Source organism: Lepisosteus platostomus, chromosome 8, assembly GCF_059453375.1.
Source record: "Lepisosteus platostomus isolate fLepPlt1 chromosome 8, fLepPlt1.hap1, whole genome shotgun sequence".
Lineage (NCBI taxonomy): Eukaryota > Metazoa > Chordata > Actinopteri > Semionotiformes > Lepisosteidae > Lepisosteus > Lepisosteus platostomus.
This window is the reverse complement of record NC_142618.1, coordinates 26,234,231-26,246,808: the sequence shown is the minus strand read 5'-3', so window position 1 is coordinate 26,246,808 and position 12,578 is coordinate 26,234,231. Positions and strand designations below refer to the sequence as shown.

At 37.2% G+C, this 12,578-nt stretch overlaps 1 protein-coding gene across 5 annotated transcripts in view; it reads right to left on the bottom strand.

Annotated features, from left to right (window-relative positions):
* sec22c (SEC22 homolog C, vesicle trafficking protein) overlaps positions 1-12,578 on the bottom strand; it is a 48,712-nt gene that overhangs the window by 33,521 nt on the left and 2,613 nt on the right. For 3 of the 5 annotated variants that reach the window (XM_088643007.1, XM_088643008.1, XM_088643006.1), the window contains 5 exons: positions 12,258-12,421; positions 11,162-11,341; positions 9,977-10,095; positions 9,483-9,548; positions 5,731-8,884 (listed from right to left, as the gene is read on the bottom strand). In XM_088643007.1, coding sequence (XP_088499133.1) covers positions 8,684-8,884; positions 9,483-9,548; positions 9,977-10,095; positions 11,162-11,341; positions 12,258-12,421 — 730 coding nt within the window. In that variant the 3' untranslated portion in view covers positions 5,731-8,683. Of the gene's footprint in view, positions 1-5,730; positions 8,885-9,482; positions 9,549-9,976; positions 10,096-11,161; positions 11,342-12,257; positions 12,422-12,578 lie in introns of those variants that run through there. The other 2 variants (XM_088643010.1, XM_088643009.1) reach the window with 1 other exon arrangement.

Here is a 12,578-nt window from a genome sequence, read left to right as displayed (position 1 = left end):
CATCAGTGATTGTCGGAGTCAAGGGTTCGACAACGGTGCAAACATGAGAGGAGAGCAGCAAGGGGATCAAGCTCCCATTCTTAGACTCAACCCCCGGGCCTTCTTTATGCCATGTGGATGTCACAATTTGTCATTGGGAGACATAGCAAAATGTTACCCCGAAGCCATGATGTTTTTGGGGACTATTCAAAGGATATACACTCTATTCGCAGCCTCAACAAGTTGGTGGCAAATTTTAAAAGAGAATGCCCCGACGCTACACTGAGCGGTGCTCTGACAGACGGAGATTCTCACGACATCGACGCATTTGAGTTGTTTGACGAGCTCCGGATTGTTAGAGAAATAACTCCTGCTGAATCAGCTGCGGCAGTTCAAGTCCTTCAGTTTTTAAGATCCCTCCAAGGAACGTTCCCCAAACACTGAAGTGGCATACATAATTTTACAAACAATCCCAGTTTTAGTGGCCTCAGGAGAACAAAGCTTTTCTAAACTTAAACTAATAGTTACCTGCATCGAAAATGGTAAATCAAGATTTAATCGCCCAGTTTGCAGCAAGAAAGGGTATAAGAGCTCATTTGAATGGTATTCTCTATGCTTGCTTTGCTACAGTATGCTTTGGTTGTTAAGTTTGCGCAGGCAAACAAGTTGGCCTTTGTCCAAACTACAGTGGTGTGAAAAAGTGTTTGCCCCCTTCCTGATTTCTTATTTTTTTGCATGTTTGTCACACTGAAATGTTTCAGATCATCAAACAAATTGAAATATTAGACAAAGATAACACAAGTAAACACAAAATGCAGTTTTTAAATGAAGGTTTTTATTATTAAGGGGAAAAAATCCAAACCTACATGGCCCTGTGTGAAAAAGTGATTGCCCCCTAAACCTAATAACTGGTTGGGCCACCCTTAGCAGCAACAACTGCAATCAAACGTTTGCGATAACTGGCAATGAGTCTTTTACAGCGCTGTGGAGGAATTTTGGCCCACTCATCTTTGCAGAATTGTTGTAATTCAGCCACATTGGAGGGTTTTCGAGCCTTAACCGCTTTTTTAAGGTCATGCCACAACATCTCAATCGGATTCAGGTCAGGACTTTGACTAGGCCACTCCAAAGTCTTCATTTTGTTTTTCTTAAGCCATTCAGAGGTGGACTTGCTGGTGTTTTGGATCATTGTCCGGCTGCAGAAACCAAGTGCGCTTCAGCTTGAGGTCACGAACAGATGGCGGGACATTCTCCTTCAGGATTTTTTGGTAGACAGCAGAATTCATGGTTCCATTTACCACAGCAAGTCTTCCAGGTCCTGAAGCAGCAAAACAGCCCCAGACCATCACACTACCACCACAATATTTTACTGTTGGTATGATGTTCCTTTTCTGAAATGCTGTGTTACTTTTATGCCAGATGTAATGGGACACACACCTTCCAAAAAGTTCAACTTTTGTCTCAATAATCCACAGAGTATTTTCCCAAAAGTCTTGGGGATCATCGAGATGTTTTCTGGCAAAACTGAGACGAGCCTTTATGTTCTTTTTGCTAAGCACTGGTTTTCGTCTAGGAACTCTGCCATGTAGGCCATTTTTGCCCAGTCTCTTTCTTATGGTGGAGTCATGAACACTGACCTTAACTGAGGCAAGTGAAGCCTGCAGTTCTTTGGATGTTGTTGTGGATTTTTTTCTGACCTCTTGGATGAGTCGTCGCTGCGCTCTTGGGGTAATTTTGGTCGGCCGGCCACTCCTGGAAAGGTTCACCACTGTTCCATGTTTTTGCCATTTGTGGATAATGGCTCTCACTGTGGTTCGCTGGAGTCCCAAAGCTTTAGAAATGGCTTTATAACCTTTTCCAGACTGATAAATCTCAATTACTCTGTTTCTCATTTGTTCCTGAATTTCTTTGGATCGCAGCATGATGTCTAGCTTTTGAGGATCTTTTGGTCTACTTCACTTTGTCAGGCAGGTCCTATTTAAGTGATTTCTTGATTGAGAACAGGTGTGGCAGTAATCAGGCCTGGGTGTGGCTAGAGAAATTGAACTCAGCTTTCCAAAGATGTGATAAACCACAGTTGATTTATGTTTTAACAGGGGGGGGGGCAATCACTTTTTCACACAGGGCCATGTAGGTTTGGATTTTTTTTCCCTTAATAATAAAAACCTTTATTTAACAACTGCATTTTGTGTTTACTTGTGTTATCTTTGTCTAATATTTCAATTTGTTTGATGATCTGAAACATTTCAGTGTGACAAACATGCAAAAAAAAAAGAAATCAGGAAGGGGGCAAACACTTTTTCACACCGCTGTACATTAATCTCGTAGTACAGCCAGTTAAAATATGTAATACATGCAATATAGGGGAGAAAGAAACAATAATAATTACAAACAAAAAATATCACATACTGTACAGTACATCTTATACCCTTTTGTGTTTTTTGCTAAATTTTACTTGACATGCAGGTGTTGTGGATATGTATATAGTTCCTAGCTTTAAAATGCTTTTTTAAAGTTCCTTATCATTATCAGAAGCCAAGATATCTATGCACTTCTATTGGAAGGTGGAAATTCTGGCAGCATACAGGATACATCATGAGATTACCAATCATTGTGTTTTAATATTAAAGCTTGGGTTTTGATTTACTGTACATTGAGAAAGTTGCTTATTATTACTGCACATTTATATTAGTCAAAGAAATTATTAAGTACTAGGACAAAGATAATATAAAGTTATGTATGGATCTAAAAATCTGAATAAACTTGGACAAACCAGGTATCAATATAATACAGGGTTGGGGTTAATGCATTACATACACAATGTGCTACGGTTATATTACTTTGATGGTAATGAGGTAATTAAACGAGTTAAAAATTATGATGGGAATAATAGTATTGCAGTTACTTTTGCCAATGTTTTTTGTTGCATTCTGTGCTGTACATCTAAATGATGTAGTTGAGCTGAGGTACCTGACAAGTAAAATTACACCATTATTAGAATATCTATGAAAGTACACAAAACACATGCAGTCTGTGCAGCAGTGCCATCTGGCATTCAAATTAAGTATTGCTTTATACACAACTGCCGAGTATAAAACAGCACACAATAAATTATCCTATTTATTTTAAGCTACATTCAGTTTCTTGACTGTGAGAAAATAATATAAGCAAATAACAATCCCATTTTAATGGGAATAAAAATTGACATATTAACAGTGACTCCATCACTGAAAATGAATTAATATTCCTTTTCTTCTTACCTCCAAAAAGATTCTTATTGTGCCCTGCTGTAGACTCTGGCATTCAGTGTTTTTAATCTTATGTGATTCGCCCATGTCTAAATTTGCTAGAAAAACATTCATTTTTCACCTTAGTACGTTAATTTAAAATATCTTTAAAACTTGGATTTTGGAAGCAATTATGAATTATATAACCAGGAAAGATACATGGCCTCAGGGAGATAGTGGAAATTCAGTAATTCTCTCTGTGCTTATTACATTCATGATATTTTTAATATTATGTAATATCTGCTGCTATGCACTACAAATCTTGAGTGTTTAGGGAAAAATAGTTATTCAGTTCCAGTTTGCTATGAACACATTATAGCAGCAAAAGAGTCATCTCTGGCTGTAACTTCACACTGATGTTAGTAAAATAAGGAAAGTTGCAAATGAGAGGAGGCGATAATGTCCTTCTACTGTAGCTTGTACGGTAGCTAGTAGATAATTAGTCTGGGATCACATTCAGTGTACTCTTAAAGGAAACCAGAGTATCATTGTCAACAACATGGCTAGGTAGCTTGTACAAAGAACTTGTATAGTTAAGCAAGACCTACTTTCATGCCACCTATCCCCCAGAAAATAATACTGTCATACAGATGATCTTTGTAGTATATTAGTATAATAAGTATAGTATATAAGTAGCTTCCCCACAAATCTGTCAAACAAGTCTGTCAGATGTGATTTATATTTTGAGTTACTGTCAAAGACAACTTCAGAAAATTGCTCATACAATTGCTTTCATACAAGAATCATCCGCAAAGGGTCAATTAACAAAAAAAGCCTTATTTATCTACCACCCACTCCCATCTGCCTGTGGTTGGTTATTCAACAAATACATTGAGATACAGCCCAGGTGCTGTATTAAGGATTAGGCTGTAATTACGTGCATGCACAATGGGACCCCAGAGCCAGCTTAGGCACAGAGATTTATGAGGATAAACCAGAATTCACCATGTTTGTCTCCAAGGCATGTATTAATAATCAAATTATCATTCTATGGGGGATCATCACAATTGTTTCACAGGACAAAAGAAACAAATGTACAGTAACAAGTAATATAATGTGCAATTAATTAATATGTTATGGCATATTATCTTCTTCTGAAAAAATGAGTGGCAAACTTTTTTAATTAAATGCCCCAACTCTGCTCTTATTCTGAAAACTGCAACACAGAAAGCAAAAACTGGCCAGAGAAAATCCAAGGGGAAAATGCATTTAAACACTACATCCATAACTGCCATAAAAATGCCTAACCCTGCTGCCTCCCAAATGGGTCATTGAGAACAAGCACAAGTCGTGCTCTGCTACCTGGAACCTATACATTACATTGTGAGACACTGTCAACAGCCGTCTGTAACTGTGACCAGCAAAACATTAGCTCAGCACCACCAAGGGTCAGGCTGGGATTAGCTGGCCAGTGCTCTCTGTATTCAGAGTGAAACCGTGACTCCTGGGATTTCTCAGGTGCCTGCAGGCTTGCACTGACATAAGTGAGGGACAAGCCTCTTCTCTAATTGAGAAGCCAGCAGCCATATCACCCTTCAGCTCACAGCTGACAACCCACTGAAGCTAATCAGGTGTAAGCCTGGTCAGTCCCTGAATGGGAGACCTGCTGAGGAAAACTAAAGTTGCTGGTGGAAGAGGTGTAAGTGGGGCCAACAGGGGGTGCTCACCCTGTAGTCTGTGTGGGTCCTAATGCCCCAGTAAAAGGACAGGGACACTAAACTGTAAAAAGGTGCCGTCCTTTGGGTGAGACATAAAACCAAGGTCCTGACTCTCTGAAGTCATAAAAAATCCCAGGGTGTTTCTCGAAAAGACTAGGGGTGTAAACCCGGCAAGCTGGCCAAATTTCCCATTGGCCTTTACCAATCATGGCCTCCTAATAATCCCCATCTCTGAATTGGCTTCATCACTCTGTTCTCCTCCCCACTGATAGCTGGTGTGTGGTGAGAATACTGGTGCACTATGGCTGCCAGCACATCATCCAGGTGGGGCTGGACATTGGTGGTGGTGGAGGGGAGTCCCCATTACCTGTAAAGAGCTTTGAGTGGAATGTCCAGAAAATTGCTATATAAGTGTAAGCAATTATAAATTTGTATTATTATTGATTGACAGTGAACCTCCCATACATCGCCAAAGAGCTTATCATGTGTCAAAAGATGAATGGCTCTGTGAGTGAGCAGGTTCGAGGAATCTGTCTGAACTTCCTCATTTTCCTTTTTAGGGGTACCAGGGTCACTGCTGTGCTACAGTGATCCAAGACATAAAGGCACAATTGGCAATTCCAGATTTGCGTGGGTATCGAATAAAAAATATTGCATTAAAATAATGAGTTATTCCGATTTCTAAAAATTCAAAGAAAAAAATGTTTACATTGATTCAATGCAGTTTTTTTTACATTTTGTTCAATACACTGGCACTCAATGGCCTTTTTTATTTAGAAAAAAGAAAATGTACAGTACAAAAACAGTTGATGGATGACAAATATCCAAACAATGTTGTGTCTTTACTTCAGAATAAAGTTCAGTTTTCTTAATGAAAAAGCCTTACTATGAATGGCCACCTCTACATTATTCTTTATGTACAGTATGCAGTATAATATTATACAGTACAGTATAATATCGCATCAGAATTTCAATAGCAATTTAATACAGTATTATACAGACAATACAAGACGGAAGACTAACAAATGTAAATAACAAAAAAACTAAACAGTTTAGCTGTATCTGTAATGAGCTATAGCTTTTGGAAACAATCCACAATCCTACAGACCTACAAATAATTTGTAAAATACTCATTTTTTCAACAATGGTATTTAATTATATTTATCAGTTATTTTCAAACATTCTCAGTTTGGAAAATTTGATCACAATGTGATCTAGCAAATGCAATATGTTTCAAGACCACTACTTTCATGAAACAGACCCCTGATCAGGCTTTAACGGAGGTTAGACAAACATTCATCTCCAAAGGTTATATTTTCAGTATAATACCATCATAAAATTGTGTAAGATTTATATAAACATTGTGATTTTTAAAATCTGTAGCTTACTTCCTTTCTCACATCTGTTAAATTAATCAAAATTTGACATTTTATTTGAGAAGATGTTGTTTGGTTTATTTATGCTTATATATGCTGAAAAGAAGCCAAATTGGCACAAATCAAATGCCTTGATGAAATGTTAACCATGGCAAATGCATACTGATGTCGTAATATTCCGTACTACTCAGACAATTTCAAGTAGTATTTTCAGCTTTCATCCTGAGAAAATTCTACAGCATCCCATAAACTTAAATGGCTGTTCAAAACCCATGTTTGGATAAGGGATAAGTTCCCAGGTATTCTCCAGGTTCTCTTAATAAAAGTTCGTCAAGAACAAAATAGAGATGAAACACTAATAACCAATGCAGACCTAATTTTGCATTTTCAACCAAACGAAGGTCGTAAGACTAGCCATTTTTCAGTTACAATTTTGTCCATTTCCTTAAGAAACTACAGATTTATAAACGTTTATGAGTACAATCTGGTTATTACATATCCTACACATTTCTATGCAGAGAGACATTAAAAACACAAGCAAATGACTATAGGAACCAATACCATTTGTTTAGTTTGTAATTTGTAATCCCTCTAAGTATAGATATAAATGAACACTGATTGAAAACCTCTACATTCAATTTCCATTTTCCTACAGGGAAAATATGTAAACCATTCAAATAACCCAAGTGTTTTTCCATACCTGCATTATCCCTGTTTCTGTGACTTGTAAACAACAAGACACACAGCCTGAAATGCCCCTGATGTCTGAGGGCTAGCCAAATCTCTGCTTCATGATCTACAGTAGGTTAAATGTTTTTTTCCCCACAAATTCTAACTAATTAATTATATAAAATTTTAAACAAACACTGATTAAAGTGCTAATTCTATACGACAAGTCCAATTCCGAAGTATTCCATTAGTCGTGATATAAACTCAGTGCAGTGACCACTGCTCTATGCGTTGCATCAGTGCATATTTGTCTGTTGAGCATTCCCTGATTATGGCTTTAAAACATGATATATTTCTATCGTCAGGCATACTGTTCAATCCACATACAAAATGTCTCTTTTCTTTTAAACTTGAGCTAATATACACAGCAAAAATATTACTACAAAGGAACAAGTAATACACCTTCACACCTGAAGAAGGCTCCACGTCCGAAATGTGTTTTTTTCTTCTTTTTTTCCAGCATGGAATAAACCTGTTACTTGTTCCTTTGCAGCCTACGCATGCTGACGCAGCTACCCACCAAAAATATTACTAGTCCACTTACTGTAGTATTAATAAGACATTTTTCTGCAAGACTGTATCTTTAAAACAGTTATCAGTGCTTGAAAAGAATGATTAAGGAACATTTTAAAAATACAGTTCAGTATGCTGTGTTAATATTTATATTACATATTTTAGAATCATTTTTTAAATAAAATTTTGAATTCAGTTTAGTAGCTTCAAAGGCTACATTTGGTCCAATAAATTACTACTGCCGGTATCAACACATTCTGTTTTCAAACCACTGATTCTAGCTAATCACTGAGAAGCAACTGTACAGTCATCAACCACACAATCTTTCATTGCTCTGTGCATGGCTATACATATAGTTTTACGTGGAGTTTATTTTAAGGGAATGTGGGGCAAACCCAAGTTTTTCTTCAATTGTAAAATAGCAGTTATTACTTTAAAGCGTTTAAAAAAAAAATTACACCAGATGTTTTTTGATGGATTTGCACTCTTGCTAAACATTTCCTCATGGTTCCTGCAATCAGTTCTGAATAATGTCTTGTAATTGTGAAAGTAAAAGACACATTTCAGACAAAATCGATGGGCTTACTTTCTAAAGCTTTAAACACATTTTGTACGTTTTCATTAAGCAATCCTTTGATCCAAATGTTTTATAATCGGAGAAACCACTTTGGACCACAAATTTCAGGTGGAATCATATCTCTTATAGTACCACTATAATTTCACTTTCATAAGCTCTCAATTCTTTAATAAACGTATTACTCCACTTTTTCTTTCCCAATTTCTTTTCAACTCTCAGTTTTATTTTGCTTTTTTTTCCTCAGGGATTTATTGAAGCCATGCTAACACCAGCAGCCTTGTGTGTACGTCTATGGCTGCAAGTGTGCGACTCAATGAGGTGACCAGCAACACACCCACAACCTGTACTGCCTGAACGTATAAATAAAGAAGAGTGCATTTGGACACAAACAATGCGAAATCAACATCACTTCTTTTAAAGATACAAATAACTTATGTGCTTCAAAACCAAGGAAGGTCCTCCATGTTTTCTTTATCACAGCGTTTGTCAGATAACCTCTTCAGTGATTTCCCACTGTCTTTTTCTTTTTCCCCCAACCCGATACTGAATCGCCAAATTCAGAATTCAGACCCCACAGTCATTTGTCTTTTCTTGAAGTTTCCTTGTCAAAATCAGGTATGTGGAAAGGGAAGCCACTGCTATATGGAAGTTCAATTGCCAAATATTCCTCAGTCCAAACAAAAAGATGTTACACACAACAATGAAGGTCAGTACAATGAAGGACTTCAGCTTCTTTGACGATGTGTAGAATAAATACAAGCAGCACTGTGAACCCAAAAATATATAGATGTGTTCAAAGCCAACGTTTTAAATTCAGTATTGTACAAAACAATTTTTCTAAAAAAAACAGAATGACAAATGGAAATATGCAAGCGACCAAAATTATGTACCTTATGTGCTCCTTGCAGATGGAAATGGAAATTAAAACAGGCTTAAGCACAAAGTGTACTGGAGAACATTAGGCTATACCTAATATAGCCTAATATAGCGTGGTACAGATGTATAATAAACAGTAATTAACACAGTAATGAAATTACAAAATGCAATTTAATTTGTAATGAAATACAGTACAAAAAATACTGTTTCAACTTAGGTTTCACACACACAAGTCTGATGCTCAGGAGTTACTATTTTAATAGTGAATGTGGAGAAAAATTCACTCTCAAAATATGGAGAGTTCTCACAAACTGGACAAGAGATAATAATGTTTTCGCTAGTGTCTAAATGACCACTAGAGGGCAGGGTATTCAAAGAAATTACAACCAGAATCAAAAGATGTTAACATCAGGTACCAAAATATAAGCTATAGACCGTGAATTAATAAAGAGAAACACTTTTAAAAAAGGTGAAAAATATTGCTTACCTGACAAAGACAGCAGGCAAAAGCTACTAGAAAAGCTATTACATTCCATATTCCTTCATTGTCATCCTGTTGAAGACAATTCCAAACAGAACATAAATTAAAACACTTTCAATCAAAAAAGATTGTGCCTTAATTCTGCCTAAAATATAATTATTTCCTCAATTAACCCAAAGACAGAAGTTATATAAGTTACATCATTCAACTACTTTCTTTGCTGAGCTACATTATTATAATGTCACGTGGCAACGACTGTGACACAGTGATACAGAGCCTCCTAATTTAAAAGGAGTATTGTGTTGTTTCTATATTGTGTGAGAAAATGACTTTCTAACATTTTCTAAGACTGTGAAGAAGGACCTTCTTTTGCTTAAGTACCCGGAAAGCATGTTGGTACAAAGCTTTTCATATCGGGAGAACTGCTGGATGGAAAAATGGCTAAAGAAATTGTTCAAATGCTTCAAGTTCTGCCCAAAGAGCTGCTGGACAGGAATTACCTGAAAAGTGTATTCGATAAGGTGAACTCCACGGATGAGGTTCAAAGCTGCACACATGATGTTAAGAACCAGGGACAGGATCCCCAAGGTTGTCACTGGCTCCAGTCTTTGATTTGATCCTTCAAAATTCCATGTTCATATTTAACAGCATCCCCCCAAAAAACATGAAACCAAGGAAACAGAAGAGATGACTGAAGTTAATTTAAAAACTGATCTCGCAAAGATAAACACCGAACCCCTCTTAGAAAAAAGTCCTTATGTTACTTCACTATGTATAACCTAGGATTCGTAACACACATTTCACATTCGTGAAAGGGCATTCTCGATTTCAGGGCTGAGACATGGGGCCTCACATTTCAATGTATATTGAATCATTTTAAACTCAATTCTGGAATGACACTACCAGACAGATGTTGGAAGAGACTGATACAGAAGAAGAAGCTCAAGAACACGATTAGTAGTAGTGGTAATAGTAGTAGTAAGTGTAGAGTATCTTAAACTACAGAATAAGAATACATTAGTTTTTCATGGACCCTGCTCCAGGGAGGTGTCTTTTATTTTCCTTTATTTAAGTAGACCTTTTAAACATATGCTTAAAAGATGAAAAAATTTGGGCACTCAGCTGTAAAAGATTATCACTAAGTGCCCCTAAGCACCAGCTTAGAGTCTGATCTTGTCTGATTTCATGTTATACAAATCAGGACCCCACAGTATTTGTGAGTAATCAAGTGGTTGCCAGAAATCAGGATGAATTGCACAAAGATCTATTCTTCCACCTAAGGCTCACTAGGATGAAGCATAAAGTAAACCAACACAAACACTATCCACAACCCATCATCTATTGGAAATGTTAAATCAAGAACATTTGGGTATATTTATAACAGTCTTCGTAAGAATGGAACTTTGAAATCTTACAAATCTATTCTTTGAAGGCTGGTAAAGAAAACTGGATCCCCTAATTTCTGAAAGCCTAGTTTGTGAAAAGGCGTGTTAGCTGCCACACTGACTATTCACTTGCGTGGTAAAGCTACTGTCTTTTCATGCAATGCTTGATGGTGATGAAAAGACACACCACAGACACCTGAATGTACAGCTGTAGATTGAATTGGAGCACAGGTGTGAAATGATCAAAACCTATTTATAACAGTACATTGTTTTGTGTTCTAAACCAGATGCAAATCTCACCAGCTCCTGACACAGGCTCTGTGTGCCCATTGGCTGTCCCATTGCTCAGCACCATCTCCTCCAGATTCAGGATTTCGGGAGGCCTTGCCCTGAGGTCTTCCTGAATATCCATGAGGCTCATAGAGAGTGAGGGGGAGTTGCAGTTGCTGTACTGATGCTTCATCTTCTGAATGACACCGTCTTAATTATTGTACAAATTCAGGAGAAAAGCAACAATTAATTCATATGAAAAGATAAGATTAATCTTAATATTAATCAATTTCAAAAACTACCAAATAAGAGTTTATAGAGCACCCAATTGAATGGTAGGTACTCCCTGTCACAGCACTGACAAACTTTTAAAGCCTTGAATGTTGCATACAATAAAATAAGAGATAAGATCATTTTATTAGCCATATACAATTTCTTGCATTAGGAATTTGTCTTTTTTCGCATACCCCAGCTTGCTCTCAATGAGAAACAGACACACAGACAGGGAGAGAAGCTTGGGGTCAGAGCGTAGGGTCAGCCATTGTACAGCGCCCCTGGAGCAGTTGGGGTTAAGGGCCTTGCTCAGGGGCCCCAATGGAGTCAGATTCCTCTGCCGGCCTCGGGATTTGAACCAGCAACCTTCCAGCCACAGGTGCAGATCCTTAGCCACAGTGTCACAGTGCCACCACTCCACTTCAATAAATAAATGTATTATACATGTATAATGCTTTACTTGTTTCCTGCAAAATATTCATATCCTAAAGATGATATTTCTAATGCTACAGGTGTATGGATGAACAAAGCAAAAAATCAGAATAAAGCATCTATTAATGCAACACAGAGACTTTTATGTTTATATAAAATAAAATTTCATGCTGTTAAAGGACTTAACTTCTAAATGTACCATCCTTTTGTTGAGAATTTATGCAACTAGCTATTTAAGTTACTTTGGCAAAATGGGACAACTTTTATTTCAATTACAATCTTTCAAATGCATCCATGTATATCGACACTTTTTTTCTTTTACATCTTAACACCAAGCTAAGGATTTTAAAAATTGTCACTGTCTAAAAAACAGCACAATATGGCTCTTGAACAGTTTTTTTAATTTCTTCTCTGTGCTCACCAAATTCCAGGAATGAATACGGTCTGGATGCCAGAGCAACTGTGGTGCTGTCAAAGGCTGCTGTGAACTCCCATCTGAGGTCCTCCAGAAAGCAGAAGGCCATGGTGGTGGGGAATCCGCTGGAGCAAATAGTCATGTAGGAAACTCCTTCTGAGGTGATAAAGCTGAAGTAAAAACAGCTACACTGTAGAAATTATTGTGCTCAACATTAATTCAGCTCTAAGCTGATGACAAAACGAACTCAGACATACCAGACGCAGAAAGTAAAAATAAATCGGTTAACAAAAATGTCTGCTCTTGGAATATCTAACTACATTACTG